Below are 22,349 nucleotides of genomic sequence, written 5' to 3' on the forward strand. Positions count from 1 at the left end.
AATTACTAATGGGATTACTGTATTTCACTGTGTTTGTATATTGACTGATTTACACACATATGTTGACTGTTGGGGATTTTTTTTTTGGAAAACGAAGACCTGACCGAAGTGAGTCATTTCCTTGTTTGAGGTGTTATTACTGTGACGCCTGTGTGTGTGTGTGTGTGTGTGTGTGTGTGTGTGTGTGTGTGTGTGTGTGTTTGACTTGTGAAACTCTGTGGTTTACTGAGGGGCCCATGAATACACCATTAGTTCATGCAGTGTCACCATAGTCACCTAAAACTAAAAGGATAAAGGATCAGTTGAGGACTGTTTGTACATGTTTCTTTGCTGGATGCTTCTGATTTGTTGAATGATTTTATATTTGTTTATTGTCTGTCTGAAACGTTTATGCTGCTGTCTTGGACTCTCGTGAAAAATAGCCTATAGATCTTGTATCTCAATGAGAATATTTTCCTGTTAAAATAAACATAAAATCAAAAATAAAATCAAAAGTGTGTGAGCTTATTTATCTTTCTCTGGACCCAGGGACACTTTTACAGTGGGGACACACAGACCGGGTTAATCATGCTTTTAGTTTGTAACAGAATGGTTTTAAAACATGTGAACACATTCTGTAGGCTATGTGATGTTCTCTGACACATGAACGTTTAAGTGTCTTCAGGTCACAGGAAGAGAGGTTTCAGGTTCAGGTGAGCTCTGGACTGTGATGAGAACGTCTGGATGAAGGATGAAGAACTTCAGGTGTGTTACTTCTTCAGTCACGTAGCAAAATGTGCTCAAACATCAACATGTGGACACCAGTTGTGAGACAGGAACAGTTATCTGTGCTGCCATCTGGTGGCTCAGCAGCTCACTGCAGCTCCCTGATCAGCGTGACGTCATCATTACTATTACAGGTAACATCTGCAGGGAGTCCTGCAACACCTGGACCTGCAGCACACACTGTTGTTAGCTTGTTCTTTAATCATTATTGTTTGTTAATGTTTTTTTTTCTAGCCATCTTTTGGCTCCTTCACGGGTTTTCTGAAGGATCACCCTGCAGGTGAGAGACTGTGCAGCAGTCCCAGAACACACCTGAGGGACCATTTATCTGAGAACACCTGAGGATCATCAGGATCCAGGAGCTGAAACTCTGCTAAGGGTACATGTGGAGAGCCTGGCTCTGCGACTACGACCTTAAGAGATGGATGATAATGATCTTTTGTGCATTGTGGAAAATGATTGTATGCATGCAGAGAAATACCTAAAGACCCTTTGGCCCTGTGATGTTATGCAGTGCAGGTGTTTAATTATTAAATTACTTAAATGTATTCAAACTTTTATTCGGCAGGGGCACAAACATGTGTGCAGTGTAGCACAGGATTTCACACACCGCCAATGTTTCACAGACAACAATAATTATCATAGGAGTGACAAAATAAAATAATAACAGATTAAAAATGTCTATATTATTATCAGAATGTAATCTTTATTTCTTCTGGTGTCTCCAAACAAAAGGTCAAATATTAATGTGTTGGAAGCAAAAGTAAATTATTATAAATATATATTATTATTATTTTTGCTTAAGAACACGAGTGTGATGTATCTAACATAACGATTTGGTGGATTAACACTCATTAAAGCTTTAATGCTTTTACTTCCTCTTTTTACACGTTTCTGTGTCCCGAACGTCACATCTGAGTTCAAATCTCGCGGGACTACACCACACCACCCCCTCCCTGTGTTGACCTCTCCCTTGCGCAGTTCTCGCGGTCTTTGTTCACTGACGGCGGATGGAAATGGAGTCGAAGGGGGCGGGGTGCAGCAGAAGGGAGCAGAGATGTTTGGAGGCTTTTTTTTAATATAAAATTATTTATTTAAATAAAAATGGCCGCCGTGGAGAGCGGAGAGGAGAGACTGTAAGTGGGGTTTTTTACATTTTATTCTCCATAAAGAGCCGCCGCTGCCGCCGCCTCCGACCGTTTTCTGTCGTGTGTTTTATTGAAGTAAAAAGTGCGTTGGTTTTTACCCCGACCTGTCTCCGCGGAGCGGGGTTAGCGGGAATACGTCACCAACTTACTGCTAAGTGTGTACTTTAGCTGCTGTAGCCGGAGCCGAGCTGGGGGGACAGCCCCTAGCTTAGTCCGCTCTCAGAGCACCGCCAGGCCGCGGGAAGTCGGGCCGGTGTGTCCGCCCCGGTGTGTCCGCCCCGGTGTGTCCGCCCCGGTCACCCGCGCTGTGTCCGCCTTCCTCCGTCACACAGGCTGCTAGCTTAAGAGCTGTTAGCTGTTAGCAAACACCGAGTGTGTTTTTATCTGAGGAGACTGCTGCTCAGTAACCCGGGTTAACCCCCCCCCCCACACACACACACACACACACACACACACACATCCCGTTATATACACCCCCCCCCCCCCCCCCCCCCCCCAACAGCTAGCTGAACAGACTGTTGTCCTGATTAGCTGCCTCAGTGCCGCTGAGCCAGGCAGCAGAGAGAGGCAGGCTGGAATCAAACTCAGGACTCTGCACAGGACGGTGGGGAGAGCTTCATGCTTCATCACACTCACACACATTTACATAAACACAGATACACACACACAGGGGTCCCAACCTGAGGGTCTAGATCAGGGGTGGGCAACTGGCGGCCCGGGGGCCACATGCAGCCCCCATCAACCCTCAACGTGGCCCTCAGGTCAACTTTAACATATCAATTAATTTGAAACATGAAGAAAAGATGACAAAATCTGCCATGAAATCATGAAAACCAGAAATATGTCCATGATAATATTTGATCACTGGTATATGTTGAGATAAATTTGAGACATAATCGACTGTAATTGTTTTTTTGTATTCTACAATTTGGCCCCCTGGCAGTGAGAATTAAATGAAAGTGGCCCGTCCCTGGTCTAGACCCCCAAAACCAGACAACAAGCAGGAAACATGCCGTATTTGACGAGGCTGGGATCGAAATGATTAATTATCAGTTAACTTTTAAAACAGTGAGAAAAGTATTTAAGATTATTGAGGGTCTGAGTGTAGAGAGGGTGGAGCAGTAACAGAGAGGATCAGCTGTTTGTGTTGTCGTACACTTTCTGTTTCACTGATCGTCTGACAAGAATTAAACCTGCAGATCACTTTGATAAGAATCAACTTCAGAGACTTTAACCTGCAGAGAAAATCAATCCATGCTGACCTTTTGACATGTTATCATCAGAGCAGAGACTGCTGTGAACACTTACCGTTCAGGTGCGTTCAGGGACACCATCAGAGTCTGTAAAAGCTCAGTGTGCGTCAGAAAAACTAATTCTTAAACTGTGATCCACACAGGAATCATGGCTGTAGTCACGCCCACATGCAGGACTTTCAGGTGTGTCATTGTGCAGAGTAGTTCTGTCGCGGTGAGCTAGCATGGCTCAATAGCGTTTGCATGCTGTTCTATCGCTCCTCCCCTTTTTAAAATATATTTAGTAAATTTGTTTGTAAATCGGGTCTGCAACTGGCTCGCCAGCAATAATATCTGGCTGGCAAGATTGGGAATTTGAGGTATTTTATTATTTTGATCAACACCATGATAATTAGTGACACAAACATTCCCGCCACGGAACAGAGTGTGGGAAGCGCTGCAGACAGTAGACGGCGCCCGGTGATGAAACAAAGCAGCGTCACAGCAGCAACAGTTATCACCTCCTCTTTCGCCAACAAAGAAAAAAAACGCAAGACGGTTTGTTTTCTTTAAAACCTGTACAGTATGATTTGGCTGCAGAATACATAACGTGACCAGACGGGGGGGGGGGTACGCTGCACGGACATTGATGGCGTCCAGACCTCACTGAGTTCTGGGCCAGTTGAGCCAGTTTTCACATTAAATAAATTAAGCCTGTTGTTTTGTATTCTGTGGCCAAATCGTACTGTACACGTTTTTAAAGAAACACACTGTTTTGTTGTTTTGTTTGGACACTACCGTCTACATCGCTGAATGTTTGTCACTGCGTTGTTGTTAAGAAAGTCACAATCAAAATAACCTCCCGTTCCAGTTACTATTTGCCAGGTGAGACCTCAAACTGGATGCGTTTCCTTGTGACGTTTTTGGTGCAGATTTTTACGTATTGCATCATCGGAATTCAACTTTTTCATTTTGCTGAAAGCTGAAAAGTTCCTAAAATGGCAAAGTTACATTTGATTTAGTTACCGGTGCCGTTGTTGTTTCCGTCTGAACATGAGTAAGATAAGATAAGATATACTTTATTCATCCCAGCAGGGAAATTGAGGCGTTCCAGCAGCCAGCATACAAACACACAACACAACACATATATACATACATATCCCACCCATACAAAAAACATGAGCCCACAATACATAGCCAGGATAAAAAAGTGGTATGGATGGTCCATTGGTGACACAACTTCACTTGCGGTTGTGACGGTTGCCTCGGTTGCCTCCATGCTCCGCGGTTAGCTTGTTTATACCTCCGTATTTCATTAACAGGGACACCTTGATCCACGTAGATAGCGGCGGCGTCTCTCAGAGACTCTGCGTCACACAAGGAGTTGATTTCTGATTATAGACCGATTTGTAAAGTAAACGTCCCGATTACATCACGTCAGCTTCTGGTGGTTGAAAAACAGCAAAAGCAAGTTGAGAGAAACACGGAGAAGCAGATCAGATACTTGGTGTAAGGGAAATAATTTGTTGCTGTGACGTTGGAGGTCAAATCAGGAACGCTCTCAGAAGCTAAATGTTGACGTATAGCTGCGTTTTATATCTTCAGTCCTGGACACGATCACAAAGAACAAAAACTGTAAAAATCATGAAAATGATATGTCTTCAGTGTTTCTTTGAATAAACTCTGGGTCTCGCTACAAGGTAGAAAAATATGTCCAGTGTCACACAGATGGCAAATGCAAACGGTGGTGACTCGTTAAGAAAATCATCTTCCCCTTACTATTGCTGTCCAAACTCATAAAGTTCCACAAAGTGAGGAAATGTTCAACAAATCGTGTTTTGAGAGTCGCCTTTGATCAAATGAGTTAGCAGAGAAATGTCTCACAAGCTAATACAGCAAGCACATCATTCCTCTTTCCTTTCAAGCTGTGTTCTAACTCTTCCCTTCAGCTTTTCTCAGATAGGACCCAGTGTGCGCTGCGCTTGCCACAGAATAGGGCGCAGAGCATGAGGAGAGCGCACACACGGCCAAAAAAGCAATGGCGCTCGTTGCTAGGTGACCGAAACAATAGTCTGGAAAATAGCTACTTTTTGGACTTGCAGTATGTTTGTTTCTGTCCACTCTGAGTTGAGTTAACTCCTGCTCATGAAAGCAGATGTTTGTGTTACAGGAAATTGTGGCTAAAAAAACCCCAATCAGGAAGTGAGTGTGTCTAAATCACTTTGTCTGCAAACACTGAAACACGTCCCCTGATTTTTAAAACTGAAACGAGGCAGGAAGCTAAAAGCGGCAGTCTCATGAACCCCAGGTGTAATGCATTTAAAGTTACATAGAGTTGTGAACGCCGAGCAGGTCTGTACCTCAGATGATGTCATCAGTGATGCCATGTTAATAGATGATGTCATCCTTTTTCTTAGGGAGGAGGGCCAAGAGGGTGAGGGACCTGCTGACCCTCAGCCCCCTGCCAGGTCCCACAGTAAGTCCAAGAAAGGTCGTCGTGAGCGCCGCCATGCTGACAGAGGGACTGAATCCACGGCCACACCCCAACCAGCTGCACTGCAGCCACACATGGGGGCGGAGCCACAGACACAGGTAAAGACAGGTGTCTCCGACAACAGAAGTATATGATTACCCTGAGGTGAACTGAATTTTATCACCTATCAAACTAAAATACAAAATAAATCATTCACACTGATGCTTTCTTCCTGCAGGTGTCTGAGCCTCAGGCCGGACCCTCAGAGGAGGCGGGGTCAGAAACGGCAGGCGGTAGTGAGTCAGCAGGTTCTCCGAGGCAGCGGCGCTCCATCATCCGGGACCGTGGGCCGCTCTATGATGACCCATCACTGCCTGAAGGCTGGACACGCAAACTCAAACAGAGGAAGTCTGGACGCTCTGCGGGGAAGTTTGATGTTTACTTGATCAAGTAAGCCACACCCACCGCTGAAGCTTCTTCTGGTTTTTCACTGTAGTAGCGTAATTGTTGTTTTTAATTTACTATGCAGCTCGGAAGGAAAGGCTTTCCGTTCCAAGGTGGAACTAATCGCTTACTTCCAGAAGGTTGGTGACACAACTACTGACCCCAATGACTTTGATTTCACTGTCACCGGACGTGGAAGCCCTTCCCGCCGTGAGAAACGTCCTCCAAAAAAACCAAAGGTGGTGAAACCATCAGGTCGAGGCCGGGGGCGTCCCAAAGGTACTCTGGTTCTTACACGACTCTTTGCCTGAAGTTATAAAATTAGTTGAGCTTGTAAATGTGTTTTGTTTTCTTTTTTTTTTTTACACGTTTTCTTGTGTTTATGCAGGCAGTGGGAAGATGCGGCATGCTACAGAGGGCGTGGCCATGAAACGCGTTGTTGAGAAAACCCCAGGCAAACTGCTGGTCAAGATGGCAGAGTCCTCGACCGGCACTACCTCCACTGCCTCAAAGGTACAACCATTCAGTCTGATACAGAGAAGAGCATCAACAGTTTGCAGAGTTGGTTGTTTCACCTGTTTTAGATATTTCATCTGGTAGTCAGCTAATTCAGAAAAGGATCCCACAGTAGTGCCTGGACCAGACCCTTGGAGAATGGGCAGGTAGCATGTGAAACTTTAGTTGGTGCTATAAGCTTAAAGGGATACTTCACCTGTTGAAACATGAATCTGTGTTGACATCGGGTCATATATGTAGAAATGTGAAATACATTTTGAAGTTGGTGCCTTCTTGGCCGAGAAAAGGCAGAAAGTGTCTTTTTGTTTCATGTGGATGAAAGACACCAAATCCCAGAATGCACAGCACCGCAGGCCACTCCCACTAAGGTCAGGTTTACAGACATATTTACTTCAACACATGAGGCCGTTTCCTCAACTGATTCAGAGATTTCTTCCAGAAGGAATTGGTATCTTGGAAATTCCTGGCAGAAAGCGGCGGCCCCTGCGGCCAGCGGCTGCAGCAGCCAAGACACAAGACCGGCCTGTCGGCAGCAGCCGTCTCTCCTGTTAGCGTAGCTTCCAAGCAATATGGCGGACGTTAAGTTTCGATTCTGAGAGTGAGTTCCCACCCACTGAGCTGTGATTGGTCTGTAGCTTCAGTGGTCAAAAATATGAGGAACTAGCGTTGTAGTTTCACCCCGCTAACCAATCAAAAATACGACCAGGTTTCTAATGATACAAAGCTTAATGCAAATGGGTGAAGTATCCCTTTAAAGTGTCGGCATAACCCCTACACAGTGACATTAAGTTCATCTGCAAATACAATCTGACTCCAGATCCAAGAGAGGCAGGACAGCCGTTACTGATTGTCTTGGTAGCCAAATGGTGTTTTTTTTAGGGTATTTAAAAAAATTTAGAAACATTGTTGACGTTAATTCTACTTATTGATGTGATAATTCCCCTTAGGTGGCGTCTCCTGCACTCGTGCCCAAGTCCCGTCCCGGCAGAAAGAGGAAATCAGAACAGGAACTTCCAGTGCCACCACAGACCGCCCCCAAGAAACGGGGCAGAAAACCAACGTCGGCATCGGCATCAGCGGTTGCCACGGCATCCACCTCCTCAGCATCCACCTCTGGTAGCGCCGCCGCTGGGAGCTACGCAGCAGCTGCCATTTTGGCCGCTGAAGCAAAACGTAGAGCAGCCAAGGAGTCTTCCACCAAAGCTGTTGTCCAAGAAACAGCCCTGCCAATCAAAAAACGTAAAACAAGAGAGACAGTAGAGGAGAAGGAGAGTGTCCAGACTCCCGTTGTTTCACAAGCAGAGACTGAAAGAACGGTCACTTCAGGGGGAGAGGGAGCTAAAGGGGAGGGAGTCCCTACCTCAGAGACTTTACCCGCCTCCTCGGAGAAGAGCCAATCACATACACAGAAGCAGCCCACTGCATCAGATGAAGGCCAGTCACATGGACAAAAGATGCATAGAGGAAGGAAGCACCGGGAGAAAACAGGAACATCAGACGCAGATGGAGGAAGAGGAGAGGAAGCAGATGAAGACGTGGGTGATAATCGAGGAGACGGAGGAGGAGGAGGGAGGAGTAGCAGCAGCAGCAGTAGCATTAGTCCATCAAAAAGACACAAAAGGAAGGAAAGGACGCCTCACAAACACCACCATCACCACCACCACCATCATCATCATCGCCACCAACATTCCTCTGCCTCATCAGAGGATCAGCCTCCTCTTCCTCCAGCTCCTGCACCCCCAGAATCCTCCAACCAGTCCAGACCTGAAGCTGAGCCCCAGGCCGTGCCTCAACTCAACCCCCAGCACACTCAGCAAGTTCATCCCAGACCAAAGTCAAAGTCTGACACCCAGACCCCCCCTGAACCCCGACATCCTCCCCCTCAACCGCGCCACTTGCCCCAGCCCCATACCCTGCAGCATTCCCAGGACCAGTCACCCACTCAACCTCAAGCCCAGGCTCGGTACTCCGCATCCCAGCCCTCTCCCACGAGGCAAGTTCAACCCCAGCCAAGTCCCCAACTTCCCCCATCCCAGAGTCAGCGCCAGGCGTCCCCCCCAAAAGCCCAGTCAAAGCCAGTCCACTCCTCAGCTCAGCACCACACCCAGCTTCAGGCTCAGCATTCTCCATCTCAGCCCCGCCCCCCTCAGTCGCCTTCAATTCTGCATGTCCATTCAGCCCAAACAAGGCATCCACATTTGCGAACCCAGTTCCCAACAGCACTTCAATCCCAGACCCAGCACAGGCACCCATCCCAACCCCAGCCCAAACAATCTCAACCGGAGACCCGGCAGTCACTTCAGCCTCAGTCTCAGTCCAGGACCCCTACCCAACTTCAAACTCAAACCCAACCCAGGACCCAACTCCGGAATCAACCCCAATCCAGAGCCCATCTTCAGACTCAGAGCCAGTCCAGAATCCCAACCCAAGTTCAGACTCAAACCCAACCCAGAACCCAACTACTGCCTCAACCCCAATCCAGGACACTTACCCAAATTCAGCTTCAACCCCAGTCCAGGACCCAAGTTCCAATTCAACCCCAAGCCAGGACCCAACCGCAGACTCAATCCCTAACCAGAGTTTCAGCTCAAGTTCAGCCTCAAATGCAGCCACGAACCCCTGTCCAGCTTCCACCTAACCTGCAGCCCAGGCATCAGGTGCTGCCGCAACAGCAGACGAGACACCTTCCACAACATCAACCCCAGACTCAACACAGACCACAACCCAGACAGTCATCTTCCCAGCCAAGACCACCCCAGCCCCAACCCCAACCCCAGTCCCAAGGACAACCACACTTTCAACGGATTCAAGTGCATTCGCGTCCTCAACCCCCTCAGATCTCCAGACCCCCTGTGCAGCACATCTCATCCCACCGACCATCTTCCAGCCTAACCAGGACCAACCTGGTCCCCGTTCTGCAGAACCAGAGTGAGCAGCCCCAAGATCTGAGCACCACACGGCCAGGAAGAGGGAGCCTGCTGCAGAGTCGAGAGGTCTCCTCGGAAGGCGTCAGGGCGGGGGACAGAAGGGAGCCGGTCGTGGCATCAGAAGGCAGAGAGGTCGTAGGAGGTGGAAGGGGGTCAAACAGTACCTCGAGGTCCATACCTCCTGGATCTCCAGTAGTAGCCGGAACCGGGGTTGGTCTGGTCCCTGGGGCAGAGGGAAGACCTAGGCTCCGAGCAGAGCCAGAGGCTGCAGGTGAGGGGAGGGAGCTCAGAGACATTGTCCCCCAGTCTGCCGTCCCCTGCCCAAGCCGGGAGGAAACCGTCGAATCACGGACTGTGGTCAGCGAACGAGTAAGCTGATCAGTGAGGCTAGCGATCAGCTGACTAATCAGTTTACTGATCAGCTGACTGATGGACTGAGTCAGCAGTGGAAGAGTCAGGTGGATAGGAGCGTGACTGGACTGTGTCGATGACTTCACGGTGTTTTCAGATAGGAATCAGTTCCCAGAGCTTCTCCTCTTGTCTGATTGAAGACTGCAAAGTTCTGGATCTGAGAATCAACAAGCACTGAGGACTGCTGGTGAAGAGATTGGAATTTTGTCTTTTTTAGGAAAACAAACAAAAGGAAAACTGATAAACAAGTGTGTGTGTATATATATAATCAAAAGGCAGCTGTTGTGTCCCGCTAGTCTCCGTAGGGAGGGGGGGTAGTTTGGAACTAAAAACCAATGCTTAACAACACATTACTCTGAACGAAACGTTGCTTCCGGAATATAACCTCCTTTTTATTTGTATTTTGATAGTTTATAATTTTGTCTCTGTTACAGCTTTAAACTCTGATATTATTGACTGACGGTCCCTTATTATCGTCGTGCTGCTGACTGACGGTCCTTTATTTAATATTCTGCTCTCTCAACTGATAGTCCCTTACTGAAACTGACGGTTCCTTACTGAAACTAGAACTTAACTAAAAGCCTCAGAGGGGATGTGAGGCGGCGGTTTGCACCTTAAACTGGTTTCTTAGAAATCTTTCAGTTTTTCCACCCATGGTTCCATTATGCCGTTAATAGAAAAAAAAGGGGGGGGGGTCTATAATGTTTTCCATCCTCTTCCACACTGCCCCCTAGAGGTAGCCGTTCTGATGTAAGAGCATTACTTGTTGACTCTACACAGATCTCACTTTTAGTTATTTTAACCCATTCTATGAAGCATTCAAACAGCTCAAGGTTTTCTTGATACGTCTTATCAGAATCTGAATCCCGGCATACACTGTACGATCGTAGAAAAGTCCCCGGTGGAATATCGGCTCACACTGTACAACTGATTTGTTTACAATGCACGACCAAAGCTCCCATTTCATGTTCTCACAGAGTACGACCCGAATGTTGGACACGACCTGAGGGCTCACACTGTACGAGTTGAATCGGGGACGGAGCGTTGACTATTGTCAATAAAGATTATTTTGATAACTCCCTTAGACGGAGGACGAAGTCTCATATGCACCCCTCAAATACAAACCCCTGCTCACATACTCAGCATCACATTTAAAAACAATCTAACTAGCAGCTAAATCTTTACAAATAAGACGACAAGTCAGACATGCCTGCGGTTGCCATAGTGATTTCAGAAGCCGTCTTGACAGTTTGTGCAGGCACAATCAGGAAACAAGCTCTGGAGTCTGGGGAATTGGCTTGTGGCTCTGCACTCACTGCGAGTGTGCTGAAATTCGGCTCGACCTCAAAATGAGTTGTACTACACAAAGATGGAGGCTTAAAATCGTACAGTGTACGCCTGGCTTAAACAGATGGTTCTTCTGTTTGATGATAAATCTTCGACCATGCTCGTTGGTTCTTCGAATGCTTCAGACGTTCAGAGTTCTTCCATGGCAGAGATTCTTCCACATCGGCCTTCATTAAATCTGTTTGTTTTGGTTGTGTTTTTGTTTTCAAAAGAAGCGCTTATAAAATCAAACCAAACCCACTTTTACGGTAGCTTTATTTTTAGTTCGTCGTTTTAGTTGTTTTTTTTTAAATTGTGTCTTTGTGTTGAATGTCTGGAACAGTTTGCACTCCTCCAGTTTGTACAATCAACCGCCTGCATGTCGCTCGGAGACTCTGTAGGCCTTCAACCGGAGATGCACGTACGCAGAGGTCCAACCTCACCAGGGTTTCACTGTCGGCCATGTTGGCGATTGTGTGTGGAGACAGAACCCTGATGGTGGTCGGGTTCAGTTCCATGTGGAGTCAAATGTGCTGGAAACAGAAACACAAACAGTTCACTGAGCAGGGAACTGATTTTTGAGTCTGTGGGTTCAGATTAGAGAGCGTGAAGGAGAAACGGAACAAACAGTAACACAGTCTGGACCAATGGGAGTGTAGCGTTTCTACTCTGGGTTTTCAAGGCACTGCTGTTGCGAGGGAACGTGATTTATGGAGTTTGGCAAGAAAATCTATATATTTTTGGAATGATAAGCTAAACAAGAACTCAACCTGTTAGATCACAACGGAGAGAGTCCGACGTCAGAGCGTGTAAAGATGGCAGCCAACACCTACTTATATCTGAATGTACACGAGGGTTATGTTGTGCTTTCAGCTCTTTTAGGTCAGACATTTAAACTAATTGGTTGAATTTAGATGGTTAATAGGTTAAGTTGAGTCTTAAGTCTGGTTAGCGCCTGTGTTAGCTCCACTCTGCTCTTCTGTTAGCTCCTCTATTAGCTCCTGTGGTAGCACCTTTGTTAGCTGCTGTGTTCGCTCTTCTGTTAGCTCCTGTGTACATTTGTACACACGTGGGTTATGTCATGCAACACTTTCAGTTCTTTTAGGTTTTTAAACTTTAAAGACTTTTAAACTAATTGGTTGAACTGAGATGGTGAGTAGGTTAAGTCAAGTCTTAAGTCTGGTTTACATTAGCTCTTCTGTTAGCTACTGTGCTAGCTACTGTGTTAGCTCCTGTTTCAGCTCTTCTGTTAGCTGTCTTAGCTCCTCTGTTTCTTCAAGTGTTAGCTCTTCTTTTAGCTCCTATGTTAGCTCCTGTGTTGGCTCCTCTGTTAGCTCCTGTGGTAGCGGCTGTGGAAGCACCTGTGTTAGCGCTTGTGTTTGCTTCTGTCAGGTCCTCTGTGAGCTCCTGTCAGCTCCTCCGTGAGTTCCTGTTAGCTCCTTCATTAGCCTCCGCTCTGAACCTTCAGACTCTGTTTGAATGTTAATCTCTGTCTGTCAAAAAACTTTGATGTTCTTGACTCTTTGGCTCCAGCACTTCAGCGGTATCATCGCTTAAATGAGTTTACTAGACCAGAAATAATCCAATAAGTGAATGTGTTCATGCTGGATAAAAATAAATGTGCCTCGTTCTTTAAACTCCTCCCACCTGGTGTGATGTCATACAGGTGATGTAGTCCATTTCCACCTTAGGCTGAAAAATCCCCTCTGCGTACGTGGAGCTCCGCCTACCGCCCGGTCTGCTCACAGCAGCTAACCTGTTAGCATGCTGCTGCGTGGTGCAGCTGCAGAAATCAAACATCCCTCTGTGACTCCACAGGACTCGCCCCGCACAAACCCAGTAACCAGCCACCATATTGCATGTTCCAGAGTTTAGTGCCTATAATATTGTGCGTCTTGCCAGAAGCCACCATGTCAGCCAAGCCATGTTGTGTTTCTAGACTTAGTAGTGATGTGTGTGGTGACTTCATAGTTGCTAATATTGAGGATGAATATTCTGCTTTTACTCTGGTTGGAATCAGTGGAAACTCCAATACACTGTCGCTGTAGACAAAACTAGTTTTTACCTGTTTTCTTATTTTTCTTTCTAACTAAAAGCGTTTGTTGTCCCCTGATTTGTTTGTCTGCTTGTCTGACTGTCCTCACACACACACACACACACACACACACACACACACACACACACACACACACACACACACACACACACACACACACACAAAGTTTCAGAGGTTTTAATTTAACTTTCATATGAAAGTAAAAAATGATACCATCAGGCAACACTCACAGGTTCCCTTGTATTTGAAGAGTGTCTAACTGCTGTGTTGTGAACATACTCTGCATTCATGTGGTGTCGGACACATCGGAAAAGAAAGTTTCCGGGTTGGAAAATACTCGTGAACGCCTGCTCAAGTCGGAACAACTCGGAAACTCTGGAAAGAATTAGGTGTCCGACTTCATATTTGTCATCACATGGGGGGCAAAATATGTTTTGTTCATGTTAAGATCCTTTTTGTTAACTCAACATTTTGATCAAATATATCTTGATTGTTGCTGATTGTTCACACTTTCCAAACTGAAAACAAAGTGAACACACTGAAGTCGGAAGAACGACCTCCCAACTCTGAAACGTGGACCATCCGAGGAGCAGATGACAGCGACAGTATTTCCTGCTGAAACAGGATGGAACCAATCGCAAGACAGAACGCCGACATAACCTTGGGATGAATTTGATTGGATCGCCTGCTTCAACTTTGTAAACGCCCGAGAGCAGGATGAGTCATTTGAGACGTTTGAATACAGTTATTTAGTGGTTAATGTCGGCCGCCTGTCGGGGGCCAAATTAATCCAGCGATGTGAAGAATTAAAAGTGAAGACGGCAAGTGTGCGATGTGACGCAACATCCGACGCTGCCTGTTAGGACATTTGACGCGTTTTAAAAGAACAGTTCAACATTTTGAATCTTCTCCTCGTCAGAGTCCAACCGTTTCCTCTCTCATTTCTGTATAACTTTTGAGATCAGATTGGCGACAAATTGTTTTTCCTCAGAATCTATAAATGTTTGCTCTGTGCAGGCGAGTTCATGTTGCACTGTTCCTTTAAGAGCTCAGGTGACGGCTTCACCTGCTGGCCTCTGGTCAGAACTGAATTTACAACACATCTTTACGTTTTACACTGTTAGAGTTAAAGGAATCTAAAGTCACATGATCAGACCCAATAAGAGACTACATATCCCATGATGCCCTGCTGCCACCTGCTGGTTGAACCTGTTGCTGTGCTGGAGACGGAAGGATAAAAACGCAAACACAAGTATGGGGTGCCGATTGTAAAAACGTTGTTTTATATATATATATATATATATTTTAGATATATTTTCAATATTTAGTTAATATCTTTCACATTTAGCTCGTTTTACACATAAATAATTGCAAAGTTTAAGTGTTGAAGAAATATTTAATAATAAATCTAAATGTTAAATCGGCACCCCATACACAAGCATGAACCTTTTATAAAATACCAAATTAAATATGTTCTAATCTTTAGCCTTCACTTTACTTCATTTGTCTCTTCGGGTAACAATAAATGAAACAGTGACCCCTCTGTGACCCCTGACCATGTGAATATCCTGCCATCTGATTCGCTGCCCTCACAGACCTGCAGACAGGTGGACATGGCGGCTCAGGTGTTCGTGGTGCTCATGCTGCTCCTCGGACTCTCTTCCGGTTCGGCTCCGGACTCTGAACGCGGGAGGATGGAGCTGCGGCGCGTGCGGAGCCTTGCAGCTCAGCCCAGGTATGGAGGGTGCTGGGCTCGCGCTCTGGAACACCTGGACACGCGCTGCAGGGACCTGACGTCGGAGAGCCAGAGCCGGGTCGCGCTCAGCTTCACGCTTTGTCACCTGAGCAGGTAAAACACGCAGATCCACTGAGCTGCTGCTGAGTGTTCATGATGCTTCTCTTCTACAGTGAGGTGTAGATCAGGGACTGCTGCAGTTATAAAGACCCCCCCAAACAATAAATATACAAACACATATTCATTAAATTAAAGCGGGGGGGGGGTAAGTAATCTTTACAGGTAAGATAAATGCATGTAGTTACAGTTAACACATTGGGCTCCTCCTCCACAGCCTCAGTCAACCCTGAGATATTATAACCACACTAATGACCCTTTGAAAGATTTATTTCAGGACCACTACCTGCCCCTTCCTCTTCCTCTATTCGGACATTTGCATTAAAGGGTTAAACTGAAAGAAAACAAACATACCGACTGATATTGTGTTACCTGAAACTTTCTCTCTCTCTGCTTTTACACACCTGAAATTAAATAAACTAGTTCAAGTTACTTTATAAGTCAAATGCACAACATAACAGGCAAAGCAGTCATAGCTGGCAATGAAATTTTTGTGTTCCAAGCTCTCCTTAACAATGCAAAAAAAAAAAATAGTATAGAAGATAAGAGTAAAAAGAGTAAAAACGTACAGTGCAATTAAGAACCAAAAGTTTAAATAAAACTAGAATATATGTACAGTGTATATATATATATATATGTATGTATAAGGATCTCACCTGTTGTCTATTAAAACTTTCACTCTTCGTCTCTCCCTCAGCTCAGGTAGAGATATCCCATCATGCCCTGAGGGGTCAGAGGTCAGCAGGTGTACAGGTGTGATGGACGGTGTGGCCTTTAACACCTACACTGAGTTCTTCACACACACACACTCCATGTGTCACTTCCTGCAGTCTGAAGCCTGGCAGAGCCGAGCCGAGGGCACCATGTACAGGTAACACATTATGCACAGGTAACACACCTGTACAGGTAACACACTGCACAAATAACACACCTGTACATATAACACACCTGTACAGATAACCCGTTGCATAGTTAACACACCAGTACATGTAACACACCTGTACAGGTAACACACCTGTACATCTAGCACACCTGTACAGGTAACACACTGCACAGGTACATATAACACACCTGTACATGTAACACACCTCCACAGGTAACACACTGCACAGGTAACACGCCTGTACAGGTAACGCGCCTGTACAGGTAACACACCTGTACAGGTAACACACCTCCACAGGTAACACACCTGTACAGGTAACACACTGCACAGGTAACACACTTGTACATGTAACACACTGCACAGGTAACACACCTGTACATGTAACCCTCTGCATAGTTAACACACCTGTACATGTAACACACTACACATGTAAAACATCTGTACAGGTAACCTAACTCAACGGGACACACACAACACACCTTGACAGGTAACACACCTGTACAGGTAACACATCTGTACGGGTAACACACCTACACTGGTAACAAAAACACTGGTAAATGTTATATACATGTACAAGGAACACACACCTGTACAAGGTGTTACAAGAAATCAAACAAATGATCAGGTAATGCACATGTACACCTCTGTAGGGAAAAATAATCCCTACAGGAAACACACACCTGTTCAGGTAAGTAATCTTCACAGGTAAGATAAATGCATGTAGTTACAGTTAATTAACAACCTGAACATGTATCACTAGTGTAAATGTATAATGAAAAAATAAAGATAACATCAGGTACGAGAATCACACACCATGTATAGGTACACTGGTAACACACAAGCACACACCTGTGCAGGTAACACTGTGTACAGGTGAGGTTTATAGTCAATGGAATGCACTTTTTCCAGGTTAACAGAGAGTTCAGCAGGTGTTGCAGAGCAGCTTCAGTCCACCAGGCAGATGGCTGAAGAACTCATCGATGCCCAGAGTGCTGCCTTACAGGCACAGCAGGAGATCCTGAACAATGGGGAGGAGCTGAGAGTCACCCTGAGAGACTCTACCCAGGGTAAAAATAACTCATGTAATGTAAAAATGAATTTACAGCCTGAGAGACTCTACCCAGGGTACAAAAACAAGGGTACCTGTCTCACTTCTCTCTGTGGACCTGTCTGTCCTCTCTCTGTGGACCTGTCTTACTTGTCTGTCTCTGTGCAGGTCTGCGGGCGGTCTTCTCTGAGCTCAGCAGTGTCTCCAGGGAGCAGCAGGTGGCGCTGTCGGAGCTCTTTAACAGAGTGACCTTTCTGCAGAGTTTCCTGTTGATGGAGTCTCACAGTCTGAGCTCCTGCTGCTACAACGCTGCTGCCCTCTGCACCTCCTTTCTCATCACCTCCACCCAGCGCTCCTCCAGAGCCAGGTAACCCCTCATACCTCCACCAACAGCCGGTAACCCCACCCACCTCCACCAATAGCCAGGTAATCCCTCCCACCTCCACCAACAGCCAGGTAATCCCCCCCACCTCCACCAACAGCCAGGTAACCCCTCCCACCTCCACCAACAGCCAGGTAATCCCCCCCCACCTCCACCAACAGCCAGGTAACCCCTCCCACATCCACCAACAGCCAGGTAATCCCCCCCACCTCCACCAACAGCCAGGTAATCCCCCCCACCTCCACCAACAGCCAGGTAATCCCCCCCACCTCCACCAACAGCCAGGTAATCCCCCCCACCTCCACCAACAGCCAGGTAACCCCTCCCACCTCCACCAACAGCCAGGTAACCCCTCCCACCTCCACCAACAGCCAGGTAATCCCCCCCACCTCCACCAACAGCCAGGTAACCCCTCCCACATCCACCAACAGCCAGGTAACCCCTCCCACCTCCACCAACAGCCAGGTAACCCCTCATACCTCCACCAACAGCCAGGTAACTCCTCCCACCTCCACCAACAGCCAGGTAACCCCTCATACCTCCACCAACAGCCAGGTAACCCCTCATACCTCCACCAACAGCCAGGTAACCCCTCATACCTCCACCAACAGCCAGGTAACCCCTCATACCTCCACCAACAGCCAGGTAACCCCTCCCACATCCACCAACAGCCAGGTAACCCCTCCCACCTCCACCAACAGCCAGGTAACCCCTCATACCTCCACCAACAGCCAGGTAACCCCTCATACCTCCACCAACAGCCAGGTAACTCCTCCCACCTCCACCAACAGCCAGGTAACCCCTCCCACCTCCACCAACAGCCAGGTAACCCCCCCCCCCCACCTCCACCAACAGCCAGGTAACTCCTCCCACCTCCACCAACAGCCAGGTAACCCCTCCCACCTCCACCAACAGCCAGGTAACTCCTCCCACCTCCACCAACAGCCAGGTAACTCCTCCTTCCTCTGAGAACAGGCGCTGCTCTTTTTCTTCTTTTTCTTTCTTTCTGAAAAAGCTGCAATCACCTGTGTCCGGCATTGTTGTGTTAGAATGCTAATGTTAGCGCTCTTTAGTTAGCTCGTAGCTTCACATTGTTGTGTTAGCATGCTAATGTTAGCGCTCTTTAGTTAGCTCGTAGCTTCACATTGTTGTGTTAGCATGCTAATGTTAGCGCTCTTTAGTTAGCTCGTAGCTTCACATTGTTGTGTTAGCATGCTAATGTTAGCGCTCTTTAGTTAGCTCGTAGCTTCACATTGTTGTGTTAGCATGCTAATGTTAGCGCTCTTTAGTTAGCTCGTAGCTTCACATTTCATGTAAACTGACACAGAATGAGCGTGATCTAAAAACTCTTACTAACATCCAAATAATCAGTGAGTATGTTCTTCTTCTTCTCTCTAGTTCTTGACTAAAACAGCTTTTATACACAAGGGGAGGAGCCGGCCGTCCCGTCCATGTAAACACGGCTCTGACAACAACACAGCCAGCGGGACTCGAGCTTCTCCCTCATTGTAGACAGTCAGGACTCAGAGATTATTTATTTATGTGTTGAATGTTATAATTAAAAATTCATCCACTTATTATAAAGTGTGTGTGTTTGTGCAGGCTGGCACTGTTGAGTTTGGTGTGTCTAAATTTCTACCTCGAGAGGAAGATCTACCAGTTTGTGATCAACTCTGATCATCCAGAACACACACACATGGTCAGTATTACACACACACACACACACACACACACACACATGGTCAGTATTACACACACACACACACACACACACACACACACACACACACACACACACACACACACACACACAGGAAGTGTAGAACAGCTGATATGTTTTCCTCAGAGATAAAAAGCTAACGTCATACACACTCAGAAATGTTTCCTGTGACTTTCCGTTGTGTGTTATCGGTCTGTGTGTGTGTGTGTGTGTGTGCGTGTGCGTGTGCGTGCGTGCGTAGGAGCTGGTCAGTGTGTGTGTGTGTGTGTTGCGGCGGGTCATGGTGTGTGTGGGTTTCTGTGTTCTGCTGGCTGTGTGTGTGCGGTACAGAGACCCGGTGCAGCAGAGTCTGCAGGTGCTGCAGCAGCTCAGAGAGACTCAGAGGAGCCTGCAGGAGGCGCTGCAGCACGCAGGTGAGTCAGCTGACAGGAAGAGGGCGTGGCCAACATGATGTCAGTCAACACAGATTTGAATTCTCTAATTTGGTGTTTTCTTTCACATCGTATGGCCTTTTAACGCCTGAAGTGACCATATTTGGACATTAGGGCGGAGCTCCTCTGCAGCCCCGCCCTAATGTCCAAATATGGTCATTTCCTGAGGTGACTAATTGTGTCTGTCTGTCTGCAGAGGGTCTGGGGGAGCAACAGAAGAAGAATCAGTCTGATGTGAAGGTGAGACCTGAAGCATCACGTTTCACTGCTCCGTCATCATTCACTTCCTGTGATGTCACAGAGGTCACGTTAACTTCCTGTCTCTCATGGTTCTTTTGTCATGTGACCAATAAAAATCTTTTCCAGAGGAGGTCAGAGAGCAGAAGAAGAGACGGGACGCCGAGGAGGAGGGAGGAGAAAATAAGAGAAGAAGAGGAGAGCACGCTGGTTTCTCCAACCACAGACATCTCAGACCTGTCTTACCTCTCACTCCCCGGTCAGTACCTGTCTCACTCTTCAGCTAGTACCTGTCTCACCCTTTAATCTTTACCTCTCTCTTTGGACCTGTCTCACCTCTCTGTGTGGACCTGTCTCACCCCTCTGTGTGGACCTGTCTCACCTCCCTGTGTAGACCTGTCTCACCCCTCTGTGTGGACCTGTCTCACCTCTCTGTGTAGACCTGTCTCACCTTTCTGTGTGGACCTGTCTCACCTCTCTCTGTGGACCTGTCTCACCCCTCTGTGTGGACCTGTCTCACCTCTCTGTGTGGACCTGTCTCACCTCTGTGTAGACCTGTCTCACCTCTGTGTGGACCTGTCTCGCCTCTCTGTGTGGACCTGTCTCACCTCTCTGTGTGGACCTGTCTCACCTCACAGATTGGAGTGTGAACAGTCTCCTCAGCAGCACGTTGAACTGCACGGACGCTGACATCACTCTGCAGCCATATATTACCCAGAATGCCTCTGTGCAGGGTTCCATTACCCAGAATGCCTCAGTGAGTCCCAGCAGGCGTCCTCGTCGCTCTTCCTCCTCCTCCTCCTCCGCTCTTCTGGTATACAGCGTGCTGGTGGAGGACAAAAAGGTGAGTCTGAAGGGTCTCATGTCCGTGTGGTTCTTAAATGTCTCATTTGTCATAAAGTGTCTCTAAATAAACCAGGAAGTAATCTGAAGCACTGACCTCTGCTCTCCTCTGTTTTTAATCATCACCTTCAACATCATCGTCACTGCATCCTGATTGGTCAGCCACGTTACAGCCTGAGGAGCAGAAGATCAGAGACACACTGATCTTCACACCGATTTCATGTAGGACGTTTAACATTTTTAACACAAAAGTTTTTCAATAAACAGATTTTTATATTTTAAATAGAAGAATGTGTCGATCATTTTCTATAAGAATAAAAACAAACTGATCTGAGATGTTACAGTCTGTTTACCTGCTGCAGACGTTACAGTCTGTTTACCTGCTGCAGACGTTACAGTCTGTTTACCTGCAGACGTTACAGTCTGTTTACCTGCAGACGTTACAGCCTGTTTACCTGCTGCAGACATTACAGTCTGTTTACCTGCTGCAGACGTTACAGTCTGTTTACCTGCAGACGTTACAGTCTGTTTACCTGCAGACGTTACAGTCTGTTTACCTGCTGCAGACGTTACAGTCTGTTTACCTGCAGACGTTACAGTCTGTTTACCTGCAGACGTTACAGTCTGTTTACCTGCTGCAGACGTTACAGTCTGTTTACCTGCTGCAGACGTTACAGTCTGTTTACCTGCTGCAGACGTTACAGTCTGTTTACCTGCTGCAGACGTTACAGCCTGTTTACCTGCTGCAGACGTTACAGTCTGTTTACCTGCTGCAGACGTTACAGTCTGTTTACCTGCTGCAGACGTTACAGTCTGTTTACCTGCAGACGTTACAGTCTGTTTACCTGCTGCAGACGTTACAGTCTGTTTACCTGCTGCAGACGTTACAGTCTGTTTACCTGCAGACGTTACAGTCTGTTTACCTGCTGCAGACGTTACAGTCTGTTTACCTGCTGCAGACGTTACAGTCTGTTTACCTGCTGCAGACGTTACAGTCTGTTTACCTGCAGACGTTACAGTCTGTTTACCTGCTGCAGACGTTACAGCCTGTTTACCTGCTGCAGACGTTACAGTCTGTTTACCTGCTGCAGACGTTACAGCCTGTTTACCTGCTGCAGACGTTACAGGCTGTTTACCTGCTGCAGACGTTACAGTCTGTTTACCTGCTGCAGACGTTACAGCCTGTTTACCTGCTGCAGACGTTACAGCCTGTTTACCTGCTGCAGACGTTACAGCCTGTTTACCTGCTGCAGACGTTACAGTCTGTTTACCTGCTGCAGACGTTACAGCCTGTTTACCTGCTGCAGACGTTACAGCCTGTTTACCTGCTGCAGACGTTACAGTCTGTTTACCTGCAGACGTTACAGCCTGTTTACCTGCAGACGTTACAGTCTGTTTACACCCTGCAGACGTTACAGTCTGTTTACACCCTGCAGTCGTTACAGCCTGTTTACACCCTGCAGACGTTACAGTCTGTTTACACCCTGCAGTCGTTACAGCCTGGTTACAGTCTGTTTACACCCTGCAGTCGTTACAGCCTGTTTACACCCTGCAGACGTTACAGTCTGTTTACACCCTGCAGTCGTTACAGCCTGTTTACCTGCTGCAGACGTTACAGTCTGTTTACACCCTGCAGTCGTTACAGCCTGTTTACC

General features: G+C 47.0%; 2 protein-coding genes across 3 annotated transcripts; both read left to right on the forward strand.

Moving 5' to 3' along the window:
• The first annotated feature begins 1,775 nt into the window (after positions 1-1,775).
• On the forward strand, positions 1,776-13,355 carry mecp2 (methyl CpG binding protein 2). The gene is made up of 6 exons (XM_061058428.1): positions 1,776-1,901; positions 5,563-5,737; positions 5,857-6,068; positions 6,148-6,341; positions 6,451-6,575; positions 7,526-13,355. Exons 1-6 carry the CDS (start codon positions 1,870-1,872, stop codon positions 9,881-9,883), a joined length of 3,096 nt encoding a protein of 1,031 aa, XP_060914411.1. The 5' UTR covers positions 1,776-1,869; the 3' UTR covers positions 9,884-13,355.
• A 1,469-nt stretch (positions 13,356-14,824) lies between these two features.
• On the forward strand, positions 14,825-20,985 carry LOC132990250 (uncharacterized). Of its 2 annotated transcripts, none has more exons than XM_061058398.1 (10): positions 14,825-15,147; positions 15,848-16,021; positions 16,943-17,100; positions 17,250-17,448; positions 19,066-19,162; positions 19,425-19,596; positions 19,811-19,854; positions 19,981-20,110; positions 20,490-20,695; positions 20,868-20,985. In XM_061058398.1, the coding sequence occupies exons 1-10, from the start codon at positions 14,912-14,914 to the stop codon at positions 20,955-20,957; spliced, it is 1,506 nt and encodes a 501-aa protein (XP_060914381.1). In that variant the 5' UTR covers positions 14,825-14,911; the 3' UTR covers positions 20,958-20,985. The 2 variants fall into 2 exon arrangements, with proteins under 2 accessions (XP_060914381.1, XP_060914383.1); XM_061058400.1 differs by having other exon boundaries at positions 14,832-15,147; positions 20,857-20,985.
• The last annotated feature ends 1,364 nt before the right edge of the window (positions 20,986-22,349 follow it).

This window comes from Labrus mixtus, chromosome 15 (assembly GCF_963584025.1).
Source record: "Labrus mixtus chromosome 15, fLabMix1.1, whole genome shotgun sequence".
NCBI lineage: Eukaryota > Metazoa > Chordata > Actinopteri > Labriformes > Labridae > Labrus > Labrus mixtus.